The following is a 21,850-nucleotide window of genomic DNA, read 5'->3' on the forward strand; positions in this document are numbered from 1 at the left end:
TAGTGTGTTTTGTACTGGCTGTGTGCGGTGTGCGCAGCTTGTGTAGCTCTACGTAACGCCCGTGGTGGGCAATGGGCATTCATTGCAACTTTCAAGCGGTCTGACCACGAATGGGATTATATCATTATGGATTCAGTCGATATGGAACAAATGTCACAATAGAGAAGTAGGGCTTTTCTGAAGTATCTTAATGCGAGAGCGCAAAGCTGTCTTTTAAACTGTAGTGGTGTCATTTGCGCTCGCGCCGGTTACTGTGGCTAACTAGATTAGCTTACCTCTCTGGCTAACGGTGGAGCTAGGTACTGTTTGTTAGCTGCTGGCTGCTGCCAACATTATTAGAATTATAGCCAGTAACACTATTAGCTACTCCTGTGGCTAGCGTCAATGACAGTCGTTTCAGTCAAACTATTGACCACCAAAGTTTACCAAGTATATATATTTTAACTGATTCCTAAATAGTGCCACAACGCCACGGATCAGCTCCACTGAAGTGATGCTTTAGCCAAACAGTTGCTGTTAACTTGGCTGTGACTGGCCACCAGTTACTGTAGCCATTTGCCTGGCAAGTTGACTGATGTGCTGGCAACACCGTTACAGGAAGGTCTTATTATCCCAGCAACACTGTACGTAAACCCCGCCAGCCACAGTGAGGATGTTTCCCTGCCTGGCCCACAGACCATGGAATGTCTTCTGCAGGCAGGTCTACCTACAGCAGAGAGCACCCCTCTCGCAAAGACCACCAAGAGTTCCGCTGCTGACCCATGGTAAGGACAACTTGTGAACATGCTATGTGTATCACAATTCACAACACTGTAACCTAAAGTCTTGGGTGGAAATTTGTTTGATTTGCTGAGTCACATTAGCCTAGTAGTAAAGGTATATGCGGCAGTCAATAACTGGAATATATTTAATAACGTGCTATAGTGCATCACAAAATGATCACATCAGTATTTTTGCTGGTTTATTGAAGAAATACACTCCTCAACACCCTTCAATTATTATGTTCAGGCACGTCAATGAAGCTATTGTCACATTCTTCTACATAGGTTGGCACAGTGGAGGCATACATAGTTTATGGTTCAGCCTTCCAGACTGCAGAGTGGCTTCTCTAGCATTGGGTCAGGTCCAGTTCTACTCTACCTCTGGTGGTAATAAAGATGATCCCCCAAAACAAGGCTCTGGTGGTCCTCCACCTACGGCAGAGAAAGTGCTGGCTGGAGCCACAAAATCTCCCACAGGTCCATCACCAGGTAACAAAGTATTGCATTTTCTGATCACATATTTGTGCCATTGTGTTAAGGAATCGTCCAGTGGTGTATGCTTAGCTATTTGGATGATACTAGATGACATGGTTGAGAAGCGACATCCAAAGGAGACAACAATCACAACATATAGTTTCATGGCCTCTTTTTTCTTCTGACATTACAAAATTGCCATGTTTAGTGACTAGTAGTATGGGGTTTAAGTTGTGCTTTAAAGAGGTGATGTAATTTGACTTGAGCTGCATGTGCTTTAAAGAGGTGATGTAATGTTACATGTTATTGTAATTGTGTTATCCCATAGAACACAACATCCTGAATAATGCATATTGCTAAACATGTCGGTGTGCAGAGAGCTGTGCATCTTTCATTAACTTGATTTAATCTACTTGGCTTAATCAAATATTCCAAATGTGTAATTGTAATGATATTACAGAAATATAATGCCTTTAATCATTTCACTTTCCGTTTAAGGCGTTTTCAATTTCCACTATAGTGATTTGTTTTCCGTCAATCAAGTAGATAGATAGATAGTAGCTGCAATTTGCCACTCTAGATTCTTTTTTATAATGAGATGAATCTAGATTTGCAATACCCTCCATTGACATCCAATTTGCATCTGCAATCTGCTTATATTAAATGACGTTAAAATCACCAACATTGCAGCTGTAGGCCCAGCTTGAATTATCTTCTTTCAATCTGCAAAGCTTTTGTTTCATAAAAATCCACTGTAGAATGTTATGAGCAAGAAATTCCATGCTGTGATATTTTTTTCAAGTGTTGGAGTTTGGAAGTACTTTTTATTAACGGGTCGTGCTGCTGCCTCCATTATGTGAAAATTCGAAACAGGTGGTACGCAGGTCCATTCAGTTACTTCGACAAGCGCTTCCAAACTCCAACACTTTGAAATAGAATAACCTGCACAGAATGTCTTGACAGAAAGTAGCTCATAACATGTCTATGGTGGATTTTTATGAAACAAACGATTTGCAGTTTGAAAGAGGATAATTAAAGCTTCTGACAGATTTCTTTACAAGTGAGGCTATAAAAAATAAAGACCAGATCCCTCCACCTTAATAATCTGCACTGAAAAAGTGAGAACCAATTACCAGAAAACCTTTTCAACTCAGGAATAAAGACTCAAACTCTAGTTTATTGAAAAGACCTGAAAGGATTTGGACACAACAAGATCTTTAAAATATTTCCAAGTTTTCTTTAGTAAGTATTCTCAGATCCAGAGTGTGTACAGTAAAGTTGTAAAGGATAGAGGAGCGAGAAGTCTCCAAAAGTTGCTCTGAATTAGCCTGGTTAGCTCTGAATGGCATGTCACATAATTTTGCACAAACTATACCAAAAAATATGTCATCAGTATTCAGCTGTCACATTTGAATAGGTTGAAACTTAAGGTCCCATCAGAGTGAGGTGTCATCGTGCTGTCATGGGCGTCCGATTGTCTGAATCCTGTTTTCGACTTTAATCATGTTCCGTGATTAGGATTCTGTTTTTGTCTTTTTATCACAGGGGGTGAGAGAGTATGTTTATTCTCATCTTTAAGGCCATAGTTGTTGTCGTGTTGTTTTCCGGCCATGTTTTCCCATTTAATCATATTTCCCCGGGAGTGGGTGACACCGTGACAGCTGATAGTGGAATTAATACACACGCAAATATTGATATGACATCACTGTCATGACAGGGCAGTCCTGGGCAAACAGATACAAGAGACAATAACAAGGTATTTTTAACATAGTTGCGAACGCAGTGAGCACTTACTATGAGACCTAGCAGATCATGTCTGTCTGTCTGTCTGTGTGTCTGTCTGTGTGTCCCACCTTTGTGCCCATATATGGAGCTGAGTGATTTGTTTGTGATTGATGCAACACACTCCATATTTGGACGTATAGCTGCTTTGGGGACTCCTTATATGGTTATGGCTAAGTTAAAAAACTTAAAAATAACTTAACTTAAATATGTACGAGCTGCGTTCGCTTCCCGCGTTTGCGCGTCTTACTGGTTATAAGATGTGAACATAAAAATATGAAACAATAAAACCTAATTAAAGAAATACCTATCAGCTTCCCCTACAGCTGCAATGTTGGTGAGTTTAACGTAATTTAATACAAGCAGATCACAGTTGCAAATTGGATGAATTTAGATTCTAGATTCATCCCATTATAAAATAATCTAGAGTTGCAAATTGTGGCTAGATAGATAGATACCTTTATTATCCTGTGGGGGTAAATCAGTCGGTAAGTAAGGATAAGAAGGATAAAAAAGTACTGTATTATACATAAGAAACAAGGCAGAAGGAAAAGCAAAGTGCATCAAGAAACGATAATAATAAAATAAACCGGGCAAACAAGGATAAACAAACGTATATACAGTCGATCAGTAGTAAGTACGTCATAATAAAGTGTATTACTGCGTCTCATAAGAAAAAAGACAAAGTCAACAGTGCAAAGCCAAACAAAAAGTGTCCATTGGTCTATGCAAGAAAGCGTGAGATGTGGAAAAAACACTGTTTAATGTCTTAAAGAGGTCAGAGTCATGAAAAAGAATAATAAAATAAACAAATCCAGGTTATGCTTTCATTGTCCTAGCCAAGCGGCCGTTGTGTCTCGTTGTAACCTTTCAGCACAAAAGGCACAAAGGACTTCCCAAGTCTTTCACACCTGCGAGACGGGAGGGAGAATCTGCCGTTTACGCACTAGCTCCAGTACGGTACCCCATTATCTCTAGGTAGAGGGGGTGGGAGGAATTATTCAGGATCGTGTCCATCTTAGTTGCAGTTCTCAGTCACCCTGGCCACCTCCTCCACTCCCACCAGGCGAGACCCCACAACAGAGCCTGCCATGACAGACGGGTAGAACATATGTAATATTCTGTTACACATGCCAAACGATCTCAGCCTCCTCGTCATCAGGAAGAACAGCCTGCTCTTCCCTTTGCTGTGAAGTGCCACAGCATTGTCCGACCAGTCCAGAGAGTTGTTCAGGTGTATTCCTAGGAATTTGTACTTGTCCACAACCTCCACCACCTCCTCGTTAATGGTGCTGTGCACCGGGGATTCTCTCCTGGTCATACGTAAATCCACCACCATCTCCTTGGTCTTGCTGGCATTAAGCCGGGGGTGGTTTGCCTCGCTCCATTGCACAAAGTCCCTCACCACACATGTTCAGCAGTGTTGCCGGCGTTGCCGCCAGAGATATGTAATGGCTGACCACCATGGTGGTGTCCGAAAAAAAGGTGACAAGTCTCGGAGTTGAAGTGGAAATCCGATGTGTAGAGTGCGAACAAGAAGGTGAAGTTTTGTGTAATGTATTTCCAACTGATACAATCACTACTTTTTACTTTCTCAGGCCCAACACTACTGGGGTTGACTAAAGTGGAGGCAATTCAAGTGAAAGGTAATGTTGCCATAATTGACTGTGGGAAACTGTTTCTAATGTATTGCCATACATTTGTATGTCGGTGTTCTAATGTATGTTGTAATGTATCGCAGACACAACTTGTTCTTTCATCATACATTCCGTCTTTTATCAAATGTTTCTGATTCTACAGAGCAAATGTGAATATACCTGACTAATGAGCAGATTTGAATTGATCTGATTCTTTAGAACCTTACTGGCTTGCCTTGAAAGCAAATAAGCAAAAATATTTCTTTCTACTGTGTTCAGTTCGGGCTGTCCTGAAGAAGAGGGATTATGGCAGCAAATATACAAAAAATAACTTCATCACTGCAGTCAGAGCCATGAATGAGTTTTGCCTCAAGCCAAGGTAAGTCTGTGTTCACTTCACTATTTCCACAGGATCTCTTTATCACTGTTTCAGTATGAGGACAGGGAAATTAAGATATTTTTGGATCTCTTAATGTATTAATTAAAAGTTTAAAACCAACAATCGGAACCACTGGCGCCGCGCACCTCAAATGATTGCCACAGTTTAGATCTTGTTAAGTTTGGTATAATCATTTAGTTTATTATGGTATAATAATGGTTTGGTATGTCGTCATTTTCTATTCTAACTCATAGCACGACTACTAGACAAATTGATTTGCATTTTGCATTACGTTGTAATCCATTATAAACACTTCTTCTATACAGTTTGTTGTTTTTCTTGAGGCAAACCTCAAGCAAAACAACAAACTGTATAGAATAATTTTTTATTTAGCAGTATTATTGCTCATGCAGGAACAAAGTCACATTTACATGTGATTTGCTCATAGTAACCTACCCACTGCTAAGGTGAGCTGTACAGTAATATCCACTGACCACTGCTGTGGTAAATTACATTGAGTTAATGAGTAAATGCACTGCACTGATTAGCTAACAGGAGACTGGCTAACCTTGTCGTGACAGACTTTAATGCATGGCTTAAAGAGGCATGTTACTGAAGCCCAGCCCACACCAATGTAACGTAAACCTGTTTGCAGCGGTCTGGACTGACCAGTTGCAGGCCGGTGGCATTTGGGGATAAAGGTTGCAAGGAGTTTCATTGGTGTGGACTGGCCTTAAACTGCACAGTTAATTCTCCACATAATCTCCACATATATAAATTGACTTGTGCTAACTCCATTGTCCTGATAGTTAAATAAGAGTCCTGGGGTGAATCATGAAAGTGAAAAGCTTTCACAGCCTAATCCTACCTGAGGGAAATTGCTTGGAACATGCGTTATGACTTAACATATATACTTACTGAGGGCCTTTTATTGAAATTCAAATCATAGGTATTAACCTTGAATATTGACAGGCAATAGTGAATATCTCTATGGCACTTTGGTGGAGGTTTGGGTTGTGTAGTTACCTTGACAGACTCAGGATATAACTAGTCCAGTTGGTGAGGTGTCCTGCTCCATTGATTTGAAATTGATATTCCAAATATCTCCTCATTGACTTGCATTGCATGGTGAAACAGGTCTCAATGTCACTCTGTTAAAATATCAAAGGGTCACAAAAAAAACTTCACATCACAAAACCTGGCACAGAATTTATTTTTTATTTACGTCAAGTCAATTTTGCTATAAATCAGCTTTGTTGCTGTTCATTTATTTGCTAAGAGTGGCTTTGAGAGACTATTTTTGGATTATTAATTTCTAATTAACGGAGGAAGATACACAAACAAAGCAGATTCTGCCAATGTGACATCACAACCCAGTACTATTGCCCAGTCGTATTGGGAAGAAGACGAGGACTGGATCCACTGATCCAGATCTTCAAATATCCTTTAGCGCTTTAAGATGAATTGGTTCTCCATTAATGACCTCTTCCGTATGCATTGTGACCACAGTGACCTGGAGCAACTGAGGAAGATCAGACGGCGCAGTCCCCATGACGACACAGAGGCTTTTACTGTGTTTCTACGGTCTGATGTGGAGGCCAAGTTAGTAGAAGGCTTCTTTTAGTCATTGTACCACTTTTACTCAAACGTACTCACTCACTGCTTTCAATTTCGTTTCCAAGGGAAAGGAATCTTTTAATGTTTCTAATTTGTGACTTTCAGAGCACTTGATGTATGGGGAAGTCCTGAAGCTCTCGCCAGGGAGAGAAAAGGCAGGAAAGAGATGGAGAGAGAGTATCAAGAAAGTAGGTGTTTACCCTCCTTTACAGTTTTACACACTTTGTGTGTTTATTTATTGTATTATGCATGAAGTGATTTGCGGTTGGAAATAGCACATGATTTGTAAATCATGAAATAGCCTGCAGTCATTGCCTTACTCTCGTCTCTTTATTATCCTCCAGATATTTTCAGAAATCAGCAATTGCTGAAGGAGTACAAAGATTTTTGGGGATACACTAAGGTAAGTGTGTGTGCTTTTAAAATTGTCATCCATCCAATACCTGCTTTTGATGGTGCTGCCATGTGTGACAGACTGGTACATGACCTTTGTCCCCATTACTTCCCTTTCTAACCAGTCCATCTCCATGACAAAGTCATTCATGTTGTCCCTCTTTACTGTATGATGCTGAGCTCTGAATGGTTCTATGCAGTGCACCTCTCTGCTTTGCCACTGCCAGCATGCATGGCATGGTGATTTCTGTACTCTGCTCAATATGTTTGCCAGAAAATGAATGCTTTGTCTGTAAAATGAGAAAGATCAATGGCACTGTACAAGCCAAGCATTGTTCGAACTTGGGCTATTGCTGCAAATATTTCTAACCATCAGTTTGGTGGGTTCATCATAGGGGTTTATTTAATTCTTAAATGTGATTTGGTAAAGAAGCAAGTGTGGGTAATGAAAGTATCAATCCCCAAGTTACAGTGACAGTATAATTATATCATATTCTAGATTCACTCAATGACCACTATTATATATTGAAATACTTACATGTCTTTTAAACTTGATATCCATTTTTATGTTTCATACAGCCTCGATCGAAGAGGGCAATATTTCTACAAGGGCCCGGGAAAGTGGTAATGGTAGCTATTTGCATGTAAGTTTTTCATAAACTTTTATCTCCAACATCATGTAGCCCAGGGATCAACTGATCGGTCAATCCCAGAGCAATTTGAAAACAACCATTCATACCATTCAAATTAAAAACTTTTTTAAAATCGGATGGGCACCCCACATCGCTATTTTGAAAGAATACAAGGGCACACAAACTGTAGAACAGGACTGAAATAATGGATGTTATCAACAGCCTTCAGTTGTCCAGAAGAACAGTGGCACAAGGGTTCCAGAGGTCTTGGGAGTCGTAGCTGAAAAATAATATCAAATCCTGTGTGCATTTTCCTGTTCAAGGCATAATCTTTAGATCCAATCTGACAGCCTTAATGTAAAAAGCAAGGACATTTCATTTCTCGTAGTGCAGCACAATTCGTACTAAAATCTGAATCACAACTCACAAATTATTCAAATAATTTAGATCACCATTCTCTTACAGAATTTTTCCCCCCTTCTTTCAATAAAATTATTTATTGCCTGACATATCTCAATGTGTTAAACAACACTGTATATCAATGTGCTGAAATTAAAGTTAAGTAAAAAGAAAAGGTAATAAACCATAATGCAGAAGATCCAGCCAGTTTAAGGTCAGACACAACGGGACTTGTTCTCACAATGGAGTACTGTACAGATCAATTTGATTAGCATGATTCGGTTAACAGGCATGTGCAATCACGTGCAGAACAGCTTGGGCCGCATCATAGTCTGTGTGTGCGCACTTGCCATCTCAAGACACATGGGAATCAGTTGCTCTTAAAGGGAACATTTAGCAGATTTTTAACATTCCGATTGTTCTGATGTGAGTGTTCCAATTTTAGAGAAAAATATCCTGCATGTTATATGTGTGTATGAAGTGTATACCCACCTGTGATGTGAAACGTGTCATTTTGGGTCTGTAATCTGTATGCCCGATGATGGCCAACGATGTGCCTGTCTGATGACACGAAACATCACAGGTCTACAGTTACAAATTTCTTGGGAGCAATATACAGAAGACAAGGGGTATTTTCCAAATTCCAACACTACTATATTCTCCTCACATGATCAGAACAATTTAGGCCTGACAAAACTATTACAAAATATATTTATAAACTCCACTGTAGTCACTAGGAGTGGGAGGCCTACTGCTAATTAGTGATCGTTTTAAATATAGTTTGGCTCTTGGCCTCCTATTTAAATATTGGATCACGCATGCAACAAAAAACGAAAAAATATCCGGAAATTCAAAGCTTAATGGGGTAAGTAACTGATAGGTTACTTACCCCAACGTAATACCCATTTAAAACCAGCATGCTCTGGTTCACTGTTAACCCAATGTTATTTAATTTTTTTAATCCCTTGTTTGTTACACATTGTATTTTTTTTACACTACAGTAATTGTTTTGTAATTGTGTATCATGAAATTTGATCACTCCTCTCCCCCCCACTTTACTCCACTGTAATGTCTAGATACTAAGTCTTATCTCTGTGAAAGTAAAGTAAACTAATCATGTCCATCAAAAAACAATTACAAAATATGTCCCCCCTCCCCCATTCTTCTCTTGAGTGCTTCATGTTTTCATGTCTTTGTCCTCAGCAATGGGCTGAACTTCCTTTTCAAGCTTCTGGCTTGGGTGTACACTGGATCAGCTAGCATGTTCTCTGAGGCTATCCACTCCCTGGCCGATACCTGCAACCAGGCACTGCTCGCAGTGGGAATCAGCCAGTCGATCCGCAACCCTGATTCTGATCACCCGTAAGTGCTAGGTCATTGGGGAGACCCAAAAGAGAGATTAGACGTTTGCCCGCAGATCTACATGCGCCGCATTGCGAGCTTCTAAATCTGCTATTTTCACTACTTCTCAATTATACATATTTGAGTGGTGCAACCACTCCAACGAACAGCAATGTCCGTCCTAACCATAGAGTATTAAAAGGATAGAGACTGATCTGGCGCGAAGCTCCGCCCCCTCCGCTATTCATGTCAGTGGAAGTTGCTCAGTGGCGTTTTTCGCCAAATCAGCATTTGGGCACCAAATTTTGGTGCCCAAATATCAATAATATCAATCAAATTGGTAGTAAGAGTAGTTAGTAGTATTACTAATTCTGTTGGAGAAGTAATAGGGTTTGCTTCAAATTAATCTAGGAAAAAAAGTTATTCAATATCATGTCAACGTTTTGTTCTTTGTGACTTTTCAGCTATGGCTTCTCGAATATGCGTTACATTGCCTCCCTCATCAGTGGAGTGGGTATCTTCATGATGGGATCAGGGCTGTCGTGGTACCATGGAGTCATGGGACTGCTGCACCCACAGCCCATTGAGTCTCTGTTATGGGTGAGTGAGGGCCAGGTGTGAGGCGAGAGGCGAGCAGTGACGCACAATGAATTAGGCTTATAATAAAACAGCGATATAGCTGCAGAAGATACAAATGGTAGATATTGGATTCGTCTTTTATTTAACAATTATTAAATGGCGCCTCTCAATTACCTCTCTCAATCAAATATAAAAAAATATATATAATCCAAACTCCTCTGTCAATTGTAAACGAACCGTAACATGAATGAACATGCCTGACGATGTCAGAATCAACAGCGCCTGACACAGGCATGCATTACCTCTCCATCAATTAAAGGAATATAATCCAAAACTGCACAGCACATGACGAACGGCATTTTGCTTCTCTCGTGTAACATTTATAACTGAAATAAAGTCAGAGGCTTCGTGGAAAAAACACCACCCGACCATAACATGAACTCTTATTAAGCGCAACCAATCAAGCCTGACACATGTAGGCATCCCTCTAGGTTCTATGGAACTAAACGAAAAACTAAAGCAAATAGGCTAAATAAGGCATATATATATACGTTTTGCCAATCAAAACGGCACACGCTGTCAAGTGTAAACGAACAGCATTTTGCTTCTCTTGCCATAAAATTGACTGAAATAAAGCGTCATTTAATCGAGGCTTTATGACAGCGCAGCAGAGCTTGCTGCGAGGTGCACGCATGGCTCGCGGACCAAAAGCGGACGCTTTTTGAGGAATGAAACGCAATAGACTAAGTGCAATCAGAGCTGCCTGGGAGAAATGCGAGGTTGTGTGCTTTAACTATTAATTAATTAATATCCAAAACTATACAAAGATTATCACATTTCTATCTATGGACAAACCTTATTAGAAAAATATTAATAGTATATGAAAGCCTTTTGAAATGTGTATATAAGGTTACTATTGTCATTGCAGGTGCTGCCAAATAAGTAATTAGGCCTACCTCATGCCAGTCAGTTGCAAATATAGGTCAGATCAATTAGCAGAGCGGAGCAGCTTCTCACTCTGCAGCACAATGACCAGCTCTTCTTAAAGTTTACTTACTGTAATAATATGACATAGTGTTGGATCTCCAGACAAACAAACCTTGGATTATAATTATTGGATTATACTTATTCTTTCTTCAAATGAAAGCACGAGCCACGAGGTAAGAAACTATATCATTCTTCACTGTTCACAGCACCCAGGCAGGTGTTCTTAATCGCGTCGCATTCCTATCAAAGTAGCCTATACCACACTAACTTTGTGATCAACTTTCTTAATTTGCTTATTTTATTTGTAAAAAGCAACACTGTATTAACTTATTAAGACATGGCAGTATAATATTGGTGCAAAATGGAAATATGTAATTCAATACCGGTAGTTAATATCGAGAGAGAGAGATGTTCCATTTCATTTTTTGAATGACTATTTAATTCCTTCTCATCACGTGGCACCCAAGCACTACCACTTACGTCCACCAGGTGGCACTCATTGTATTAAAATAACCTATATAAATATCTGAATCAATGGCAACAAATGGACTAGACCCCTGTAGTTGTTGTAACTGTTGTTGTAATTGTTTTAGGCATACTGTATTCTGGCTGGCTCTTTGGTCTCTGAAGGAGGTAAGTTTCTAGAAATTAAGTCTTAATCAGACATACACTTGACATGAAGCAGGCACAGTGGCTGGATATTGTATTAACCATGATGTCTCACTGTCTCTTTTAGCAACACTGCTAGTTGCCATCAATGAGATAAAGAAGAGTGCCCTTCAGCATGATGTGACCTTTTATGAATATGGTTTGTTTCTTGTCTCATAATTTATTTATTTTCTTTGCAAAGTGACTTTAAAAAAAAAGTCACTTTATAAGACACTGATGCATTTGTACAGCTAATACCAATTACCAATTATAAAGTGTAAGTGATTAAACAAGTGCAAAAATATAAAAACACAGTGAATGTGGTTGCATACTGGTGCTTTTTCTTTGTTTTCGCTGCGTTTTGCGGATCCGAAAGTAGGGGCTATCACTAGCCGTCAGCCTGTCACCAACACCCCGCTAGACAGCTGCAGAAAACAAATAAATTGACCCCGGTCCGAAAAAACCTTATACGGACGAAACACTAAATAAACAAACTTAATTGACATAAAATGAAGTCGATTTCTTTTATATACATCCTCCGAAATTCGCACCAATATTGGTCCGGAAAAACAAACACCTTACGTAATACAGTTTTTAGAACAAATTCTGTAAAGAGATTAAGAAGCGGGGGGGCGGGGCATCATTTGCAAAGGATCTCATAAGTGTTTTCCCCACAAATAATTATGATGTTTTCCTGTTACTCTCGTCCTTTTGCGGTCAGTGATGCAGAGTCGGGACCCCAGCACTAACGTGGTGCTGCTGGAGGATGCTGCTGCTGTACTGGGTGTCATCATGGCCGCCAGCTGCATGGGGCTCACCTCACTCACAGGTACACACATAGTTGGTAATGATATTATACATAGGTCGCAGCGTCCAGAGTGCAACTTCTTACACTGCGACATCTTTTCACTGAGAAATCTTCTCTTTTCACTGAGAAATCTTTTCTTTTCCCTGGACAATGCTGTCTAGTTGCTTGTTCGAGAAACTCTTTTTCTATTCAAGTAAAAGGAGCGGAAGCTAATTCTCAGCATTAGCTTCCAGTCCTTTGGAAGGATATTTGAGAGATTATTGGTTTATTGATCCAGTATTAATCCTCTAATATTACTTATTGTATGTATTAACCCATTTAGACCCCAGGCCAAATCTTAAAACGGCTTCTAAATCCTGACGCATGTTTTCTGAAAAACATCAAATCTCTATTAAAAATAATTAAACAAATTAATGTTGCTATATACCGTATATAGCAACGGCTTGAAAGGTCGAAATGTTTTTTTTTATCCCAGTCACCATTTTTGTCCTTATTCATCCAGGCAACCCGCTCTATGACAGCCTCGGTTCCTTGGGCGTGGGCACGTTGTTGGGCGCAGTATCCGTCTTCCTCATCTACACCAACACAGAGGCGCTGATTGGACGCTCCATACAGCCTGAGCACGTGCAGAAACTCACAGAGTTCCTAGAGAATGATCCTGCTGTAAGGTCAGCAAAAATGGATGTACAGTCCAGCTGTCTTTGCTGTAACATGATTCAACAGCCCTTATTAATCTATATTTAAGCAATAAGCCACGAGAGGTCTCAGGTTACCGGGTATTTTACAGTGGCTGGGGGCCAGCCATTGTAAAATACCCGGTAAGCTGGGGCCTCGAGTGGCTTATTGCTTTTCTAAAACGGTTACAAACAAACATATAGCAATATTAACCTAATAAAACTATTGAATTCACAAAAGTAGCTACGCTTTGCTCCACCAGAGCGAGCCACATCACTTCCTTGTTGTGCTCTGCAAGTAGGCTATGTGACGGGAGAATAGCGATTGATGTCTTTACGGGGCTGCCTGGGTTATCGGTGAAATTTACACCGGTCACGTGACGGTAACCAGCCAATCGGAATCAAGTATTTTGGACTAACCGTTTTAGAAATTAATATAATTACCTGAAAAACAAACAAAAACACAATCGAAAACATAAGAAATCACAGAGTCAGTCCACTAAACTTTGCGATTTTGTTTACTCCGAATGCACTTGAGCAATGCAAAAATAATTTAAGATTTAAAACATTTGACAGTGACGTTACATTATTGCAGCGGTATCGGTTCTAGCCCAACTACTTGGACTGGGCTTTCACATAACTGAGAGAACTCGGCAAGAAAGCATGACCAGGTTTAAATGCCAAAATGATCGCCACAGATGTGCAACTGATCTCTGTTGTAGAAGAGGAGGGCCTCACAAAGCTTATGTCCAACAGGATATGCGATACTGAGCCAAAAAACGGTAACTGCATGAATCACCACTGGGTTAGGGTTAGGGTTATCACTGGGTGATAAGTGGTTATCACTGGGTGATAAGTGGTTTGGCTGTTCAGAGTGACATGGATGGACAACATAATTGTTTGCCACTTCAGTGACACAACAGTTAATGTCTTGTTCTGGGAAATGAGTAGACACTACCTCAAGCAGACAGTCATAATGCTTAACCCATTCAGATTCATACGAGGTTTCCACTGGACACACACTGGTCTGATTAACCCATTCTGACCTGAGATCAGATTCTAAAAATGTCAGTCGTTCTTCGATTTTTCAAAAATAGCAGACCTACAAGCTCGTAGCGCGCCACTCGGTGGCGCGCTATGAGCTTGTAGATCTGCTATTTTTCAATAGCTAAAGCATAACATGATGCTATACACCAAAATGGGTTCCCGGTCAGAATGGGTTAATTCATTATGAAATGAGTAGACACTACCTCAAGCAGACAGTCATAATGCTTAATTCATTATGAAATGAGTAGACACTACCTCAAGCAGACAGTCATAATGCTTAATTCATTATGAAATGAGTAGACGCTACCTCAAGCAGACAGTCATAATGCTTAATTCATTATGAAATGAGTAGACACTACCTCAAGCAGACAGTCATAATGCTTAATTCATTATGAAATTTAGTAGACACTACCTCAAGCAGACAGTCATAATGCTTAATGGCACCGGTGTACAACAAAGTATAAATAATTTCCTTTGAGCGACATTAATATGGTTAAAGTTACAGTACAGTAACAATGTGCATTTTGTTCCCCCACCAATGGAAAGAACTTTGTTTTGACACTGTAGCCAAAATCCAATCAGGTGCTTAACAAAGATGCCTTGTTTTAAACTTGAAGTTTACTTTTATACGTAAATAAATCAACGAACTTACCTGGAATTGTCATATCACAGGTTTAAATATTGGCAGTTTTCAGGAAACGGAAAAGGATATAGATGAAAATAAAAGAAGGAAAACATTTCAGAAGTGTCAAAAAGAATATACAGTATATATATTATATGGAAGAATAAACAAGGAACAGAACAAACAATATTCCTAATATGAGTAGAGAATACATAAGGTGCATGGTTATAGAGACAAAATGGTAAAGGGATGAGGCAGTTAAAATAGCAGCAGATAGTAACTGAAGGTGCATAGTTTAATATGAAGAAGGCATGTAACTATTGCTTGTGCAATAAATAAGAAGAGCACCAGTGTAGCAGAGAAATATTTGATTGACAAGACACTCCTTATATTACAACATTTTCACACTTGACTTTTATTTCATTATTTCCAGGGCCATTCATGATGTCAAAGCCACTGATATTGGATTAAGTAAAGTGCGTTTCAAAGCAGAAGTTGACTTTGACGGGCGTGTAGTGACACGGTCTTACCTGGAGAAGCAAGACATCGACCAGATTCTCAATGTAAGTATAAAAGCTTACGGTAGGTTCCAGATTCTCAAAGGTGCCATAGCTTAATTTGATTGGCTTAGCAGCAGATCAATCAAACAAATCAGTGGGAAATTGAACCGTAACATCAAACTGGTAATATGCTACCTTCAGGAAAGTTGGACTATTGTTACAGTATATACAGAACCTAATAATATACACAATACACATTCTACCACTGATACGAAGGTGGTGCAATCTGCACATGATTTGTCATTATTCTGAAAGATATAACTTTTGGGATTTTTTATTCGGATATATATTTAAACATGCTGAAGCTATGATGCAAGTCGTTATTTGCCATGTGACACACACGTTACAGGAGCCTGGCCAATCAGTTAGGCCAAACAGGGATTTACAGTATAATGGCTTGTTAGTGGCACAAACGTGATGCGACGCCAATCCATGAAGCAGAGGTTTGGGATGGCTAATCAGACCGTTGGTCTGTCTGACTCACCTCGGGCTCATATGTGACACACACACCAGGTTTAAGACCGTCTTGTCAGGTATTTTCTGATTTACGCCAGAACAAATCGCTGTGAGACAGACACACGGATTCCGTAAATTATAGTACTAGTGTGGCGCTCTGCGCCTTTAACACTATCCTACGCCACGTGCCCGTGCGCTACGAGAATGAATGAACGGAACGGGTGCGCGCTTCGAGGAGTTTGCTGGTGACAGCTGTCAACTCGGCTGTCCGCTGGTCGTGTCCGTGTGTAGCCTGCCTTGTGAGAGACAAACAGTCCGTAATTTGTAGCCCGCTGTGGGTTAGTCAACACCACACCCTGTGAACCCTCCTGGAGGGTTCGATGAGGATACGCCAACCAGCATCAACTAAGCATCAAGTAAGGGATTCCAGTGAGTTCCACAGCTCTCTGACCGTGACTGTCTGACGTTCTGACTGACTGGTTCTTTTATTTGTTTGGGGAACATTCATTAAATGTCTGATATTGGTGTTGCGTGCCTGAACATTATTTGTGCGTCATACTGCAAGTGCACATTATTGGTTCACACTTGAGTGATGTGGGAACTGAACATTGTCAGCAAGAAAACATTTGAACATTTATTATTTGATTTTGGGTTTGGTTTCACTGTTGAACATAATACACTGCTCACTGGTAAATGAAGTCCTCTGTCTGTGCGTGTTTCCTTTATGATTCTGTATGGTATTATTGTGTGTCTACTGTTTGTTCCAGCGGTTGATTTGTCTATCCCTTGTATGGTGGTTGGGACTGTTATTATTTTAGTTTAGAACCCAAACTCAAGCGTTTAGGTTCTAAACACTTAATTGTAACACTTTTTAAACGTGTCACAGTGTTTAGTTTATAAACAGAAGAGCATGTTTAAATGCCATGATTGCAGGCTAGTCCTGTCCGCCTCGGCAGGTTCTGTGTTTTGTCGCCCCGGACAGTGAGGAGAACAGACGTGTTAAGGTGCCAGACTTGGATGGTTCGAGCGGCGCGATTACATACAAAGTCAATGCAAGACGAGAATTGCGCGAACGAGCGCGACCCGGTGTGGCACAAACGGGACGAACCGATGTGAATATATATTCAGGTCCAATTCCTCATGGGGGCCGAGATCCCTGGTCCAATTCCTCATGGGGGCCCCACAGACTCTACGTCACTGATCAGACGTCATTGTGATGAAATTCACCGCTCACTTCACAAGATTGTGATTTCTTTTCATAATTATAATACTAAATGCTGTGTACTGTTTGTAGGAAATTCAACAGGTGAAGACAGCAGATGAACTAGAGTCCTTCATGCTGAAGCATGGAGAGAATATCATCGACACCCTGGGTGCAGAGGTAGACCGACTGGAGAAAGAACTCAAGGTACAGTACTATCTGGAAGAGGGTGTGGAAACATTGTCTCTTGTCAATCACATTCACATCTTATACCATCCACAAATACAGTATGTGAGGGTGGTTACCAATAGACCAGAGGTGGGTGGGTAGTAACATTCGTTTTGTTAGTTATTTAACATATTAATGCCAGGAACGTGGAATTCCGTTTATTTCTCAATCGTAGCCACAGGCAGTCACATGACTGTGCCGGTTAAACACACAGCAGCGCACAGTGACTGCACTATAGTGCACACATAATGAGTGGACAATGTCAACAATGCTTGAAACAACGGCATCGGGGAATCATATTATGTTTTCCCTTACAAACCACCAAATAGGTGGACATTTCAGTCTCTAAGAACTTTTCAAACTACTTCAAACTTATTTCAAAATATATTGCTTTTAAGTCGTAGATTATTTTTGTCTGGATTGGCTAACGTTAGCCCTGTTAGGAGACATTAGTTTTTGGAAGAGAGTCCTTTATATTCAATTGTTGTCTTTAGTACCAGAATTGTATTTTTGATTGATTGAATACTTTATTAACATGTTTGTTTGACAGGTAGTCAAAACCTTGCAGTTTGCATATCCAGTCTAGAGCGGATACAGAAATGTTTTGTGTGCATGCATATACTGTGTGGTGTGAGCAAATTACTGGATACAATAGGCAGGCTCTAGAACGGATATGAGCACTGAACGGAAACCAGGCTTTCCCACAGGTACTGCTGAAAGACTATATTGATTTTTCTTTACGACGTCGTATTCTCAACACAATTATTCACATATATTTATTTCCATACAGGTAAATGGTAGCACAAACACTAAAACACAATCTTCAAAGAAACAGGATATGTCCATGAATACAAAACAAACGAAAAAAAATACATTACATTACATACAATTAAGCGTCGTACGAAGCCAACTCTTGTCGTGACAAATCATGACAACACACACAATATTTTGGACCAAACAAACAATTAGAAAGTAGAAAAAACCGGCAGGTTACTTTTTTTGTTGTTTTTCTTCTTTGTAATTATTAGTTTGGTCCAAAATATTGTGTGTGTTGTCATGATTTGTCACGACAAGAGTTGGCTTCATACGCTGCTTAAAAGGTCTTTAAATAAATAATTTAAGAAATGCCTATGGTCAAAATGCATTGCGATTCATTTCCTGGGCCACTCGTTCTGAAAGGGGGAGGGACTACGACGCTCTATTGAAAGAATAAATAACCATGGGCGCATCCATGTGCACATCGCATGCACGTCAGAAAAACTTTAAAATAAGAATTTGTATTAACATTTGCCATTTGTCAAAGTTAAACCTTTGAGACAATTCTGTGGTTTGAACGCAATGGAATGTTTTGGAAAAATGAAACTGCGTACTTTTCCGTGTTGACCTGAACACGGAAATGAGTTACCCACCTGCACATGCCTTTCCAATTCCATGTCCTGAGAGCATGAGGGAGTAACTGTCATGCATGCATTTCAAACAATGAGCAATGATTCACTCAGTCACTCAGTGACACTTACTATTCTAGGCCTGATCCAGGTCCAGCAAAAAGTACAAATCCTGTATTTCATCCATCATCCCTATACAGTGAAAGACTTCTTTCTTTTTTGCCTCATTTTCAGCAACGGAACCCTGAGGTACGTCACGTAGACCTGGAGATTCTATAATACCTTCTGGGTCTCTACTGAAGGAACGCCCCAACACAGCCAGGAGAGGAAAGGGTGACTTAGCCCAGCACCCAGCTGTCTGCACACACACACACACACACACACAGTAGCCATTCTGTTAATTACATTTTGCTATGCTTTGTTATGAGGGGTTCATGGTTTTCATAAAAGGTCTTGAGGATTGTCACCATTATGGTTTCCTCGAATTTCATCATGGGACTTTTTGGTCTCAGTTCATACACAGAATCACCATGTTAATTTAACCTTGAGTGTAAAAAAGGTCCCTTATACAATAGGCCCATTTCATAGTTGTTGGTTTGTGTCCACATTCCCACATGAATGGGATTGGATTTAGATGGAGTCGTGACTTGTTCATACCCAAAAAAGGACCAGTAGGCCTATCTGTTAGTAAATCTAACCCTGTTGAATTTTCTTGGTAGTGTTTTCCTCTAGTGCAAAGGAAATTACCACAAAGCTGCGTACAGAGCACTTACGCAGATTTACATAGACAAAACAATAATTTAAGAGAAGGTATGATTTAGTTGTGACTAGACTTAACGGCCATCCACACCTAATACTATAGCTATAAATGTGAAACTTCTAGCTCAAGTGGAAGGCAGAGTACACCACCGCTATAACGGCAACAATGATGCCATGGAGTTGTGATGATTATTATAGACCTTGGTGTGCTGTGGATGGCCCTTTACAGTTAGAGCAAAGATATGCAATGTTCTCGTTCAAGAGCTCTTCAGGGTCTTTTTATTTGATGTGTTTGACTGAATTGAGTGAGCTGACCAATCTTGAAATGGAGCACTTAAATATAGTAGAGTATGAAATATATACTCTTTTTTTCCACACGCGCAGAACACAATATAGGATGACGGGTAACTCAGTCACATTATATTCTCAAACCCAAGTCAGCATCAGAGAGGCACTTGAAAAGTTCCCAAGAAGCATGGATAACACATTTACTGTTCATAAATGATGCATTTGTCCTGTCGATCTCTAAAGCACAGGAGAGATATACATGAATAAGTGCAGTGCAGTTGTAAGCCTGTGAGATCCCTCTCTCTCCTAATACAGTTGTGGTGTTCTCTAAAGTTGATGAGAATCGTATCATGCTACATCGGCGGCTTGTCAGTAGATGACCGATTGTATTGTTCCAAAGATGAAGTACTCTATGGACACATCCACACAGAACAAGCACATGCCCCCTTTTGTAAATAATAGTGATCGAGGGCTAGCCTTTTTTTGGAGTGGACCACCTTGTGAAATGCTACATGCTGAACAATTTCATCTTATGTCTTATGGTGGCAAGTAAATAAACATGGTACCAAACAGAGTGACCATCTGTACAAACTAACTATAGACTTAAAATGGTCTACCTGCATTAAGTTCATACTCCTCATCCTCAGTGGTTTGTGGAAATAGAAACATTGTGACAATAAAGGGCCATTGTGTTATGTATAGAGACTGATTAGCAGTGATAAAGATGGTGATCATGATGGACACACCACCATGTTTCTGTTGACACTATACTCTCCCAATGTGTTGTTCCTTAGCCGACATGGTGGCATGTTCCTCAGCACTGCTGATCTTTCTCCATGCATTCAATAATAGGCCACTGTTCTGGTAGTACACACTAGTTTATGCAAAGGAGTTATCGCAGTTGTGTTTCTGCTCAAATCTGCTTCTCATACTCCGACTGCCTGCTTTTACTTTTATTCTGCACTTGATGTCTGTGATGGTGTTACAGGCGAGCCTATGGAGGTTGAAGTAAGGGTCATACCTGCAAGCTTAGCCCAAGAATGAATGGCTAAGTGAACTGACTGTGGTGTTTCAGCAGGTGTGGATTTATATACATTATATATTTTTTAAAGCTGTTAATTGATGTTATATTTCCCTTTGGTTAGGACGTTGTAAGTTACTACTGCTGAAGGACTTAAATAAATTTAAATTAATTTATTAAATTATATTTTCTGTCTTGTGTGACTGAGTAGTACATGCGGGGCTGTGAAAGTGTCTATAAAGAGAAGTAAGCGTTAACTTGTGTCATCATTTTGTTTGTTTTTCAGGTCAGCTATAGTTAGGGGACAACTGATTGTTACTAGGGCTGCAGAAGCAAAGAGAAATAAGTTATTAGTATTACCTTAATGTAGTGGTAATGTACTTTTAATAATTAGGTTTAGTAATCTTAATGTTAAGGAACCTAAAGTAGGTGTTTTTTGGTTAAGATGCAGACCTTAAATTATAAACATGGCAAAGGATATGTTTTGTTTATTATAGCATAACAGCATAGCTACGTCCTACTGTATTAGATGGACCTTTATTGATACCATGAGGGAAATTCAGTTGTAATGGCAGCATCACATTAACCTGACGCTGCCAGATCCAAGAAGCTTGCTACACACATTTGTTTCACAGCTTATTGGGATGCTGTCTTGGGGAACATGGTTACTCAATTACCGCCCCCATCTAGCAGAGTCAGGTGAGGTTAGCATCACATGCAGTGGGAAACAAAAAAATCAGATAAGACCAGTCTGAAGCGATTGCACCCCCTATTGGTACTACATAGGGACATAGGTTAGGTCAGGACATAGGGACATTGCTGTTCCTTGGAGTGGTTAAACCACTCAGAAAAGATACAGATAAGAGCACATGAAGTAGGCTACTACTAAGATGCAACATACCATAAATACATTTAAGCTCCTGGTCAGGCCTGACCGTCTGCTCTTTGACCCATTTGACCGACCAGGATTTTCATGAGTAATGTATTTGCCACCCTCTAGCGTTCGCATTTAACCTCATCCTGTCTTTATTCATGTTCATTCGTCTCTTATATTAACCGGTTTTACGTGATTCATCTGATTTAAGACTGGCGCTGCCGCTGAGAGCATCTCAATCAACACCCACGCATCTACATGTGCCATTTGGCAAACATTAATGACAAGTGTTTTCTTG

General features: G+C 40.0%; 1 protein-coding gene across 2 annotated transcripts; it reads left to right on the forward strand.

Annotated features, from left to right (window-relative positions):
* The first annotated feature begins 32 nt into the window (after positions 1–32).
* slc30a9 (solute carrier family 30 member 9) lies at positions 33–20,929 on the forward strand. 2 transcript variants are annotated; one of them, XM_080774262.1, is made up of 18 exons: positions 36–166; positions 598–764; positions 1,047–1,250; positions 4,616–4,663; positions 4,934–5,033; positions 6,543–6,635; positions 6,756–6,838; positions 6,995–7,053; positions 7,623–7,687; positions 9,278–9,436; positions 9,880–10,015; positions 11,575–11,614; positions 11,718–11,789; positions 12,351–12,458; positions 12,940–13,105; positions 15,214–15,343; positions 17,091–17,204; positions 18,845–20,929. In XM_080774262.1, exons 2-18 carry the CDS (start codon positions 653–655, stop codon positions 18,887–18,889), a joined length of 1,734 nt encoding a protein of 577 aa, XP_080630388.1. In that variant the 5' UTR covers positions 36–166; positions 598–652; the 3' UTR covers positions 18,890–20,929. The 2 variants fall into 2 exon arrangements, with proteins under 2 accessions (XP_080630387.1, XP_080630388.1); XM_080774261.1 differs by having other exon boundaries at positions 33–764.
* The last annotated feature ends 921 nt before the right edge of the window (positions 20,930–21,850 follow it).

The sequence above is a fragment of the Protomyctophum bolini genome (assembly GCF_963924005.1).
Source record: "Protomyctophum bolini genome assembly, chromosome: 10".
NCBI classification, from domain to species: domain Eukaryota; kingdom Metazoa; phylum Chordata; class Actinopteri; order Myctophiformes; family Myctophidae; genus Protomyctophum; species Protomyctophum bolini.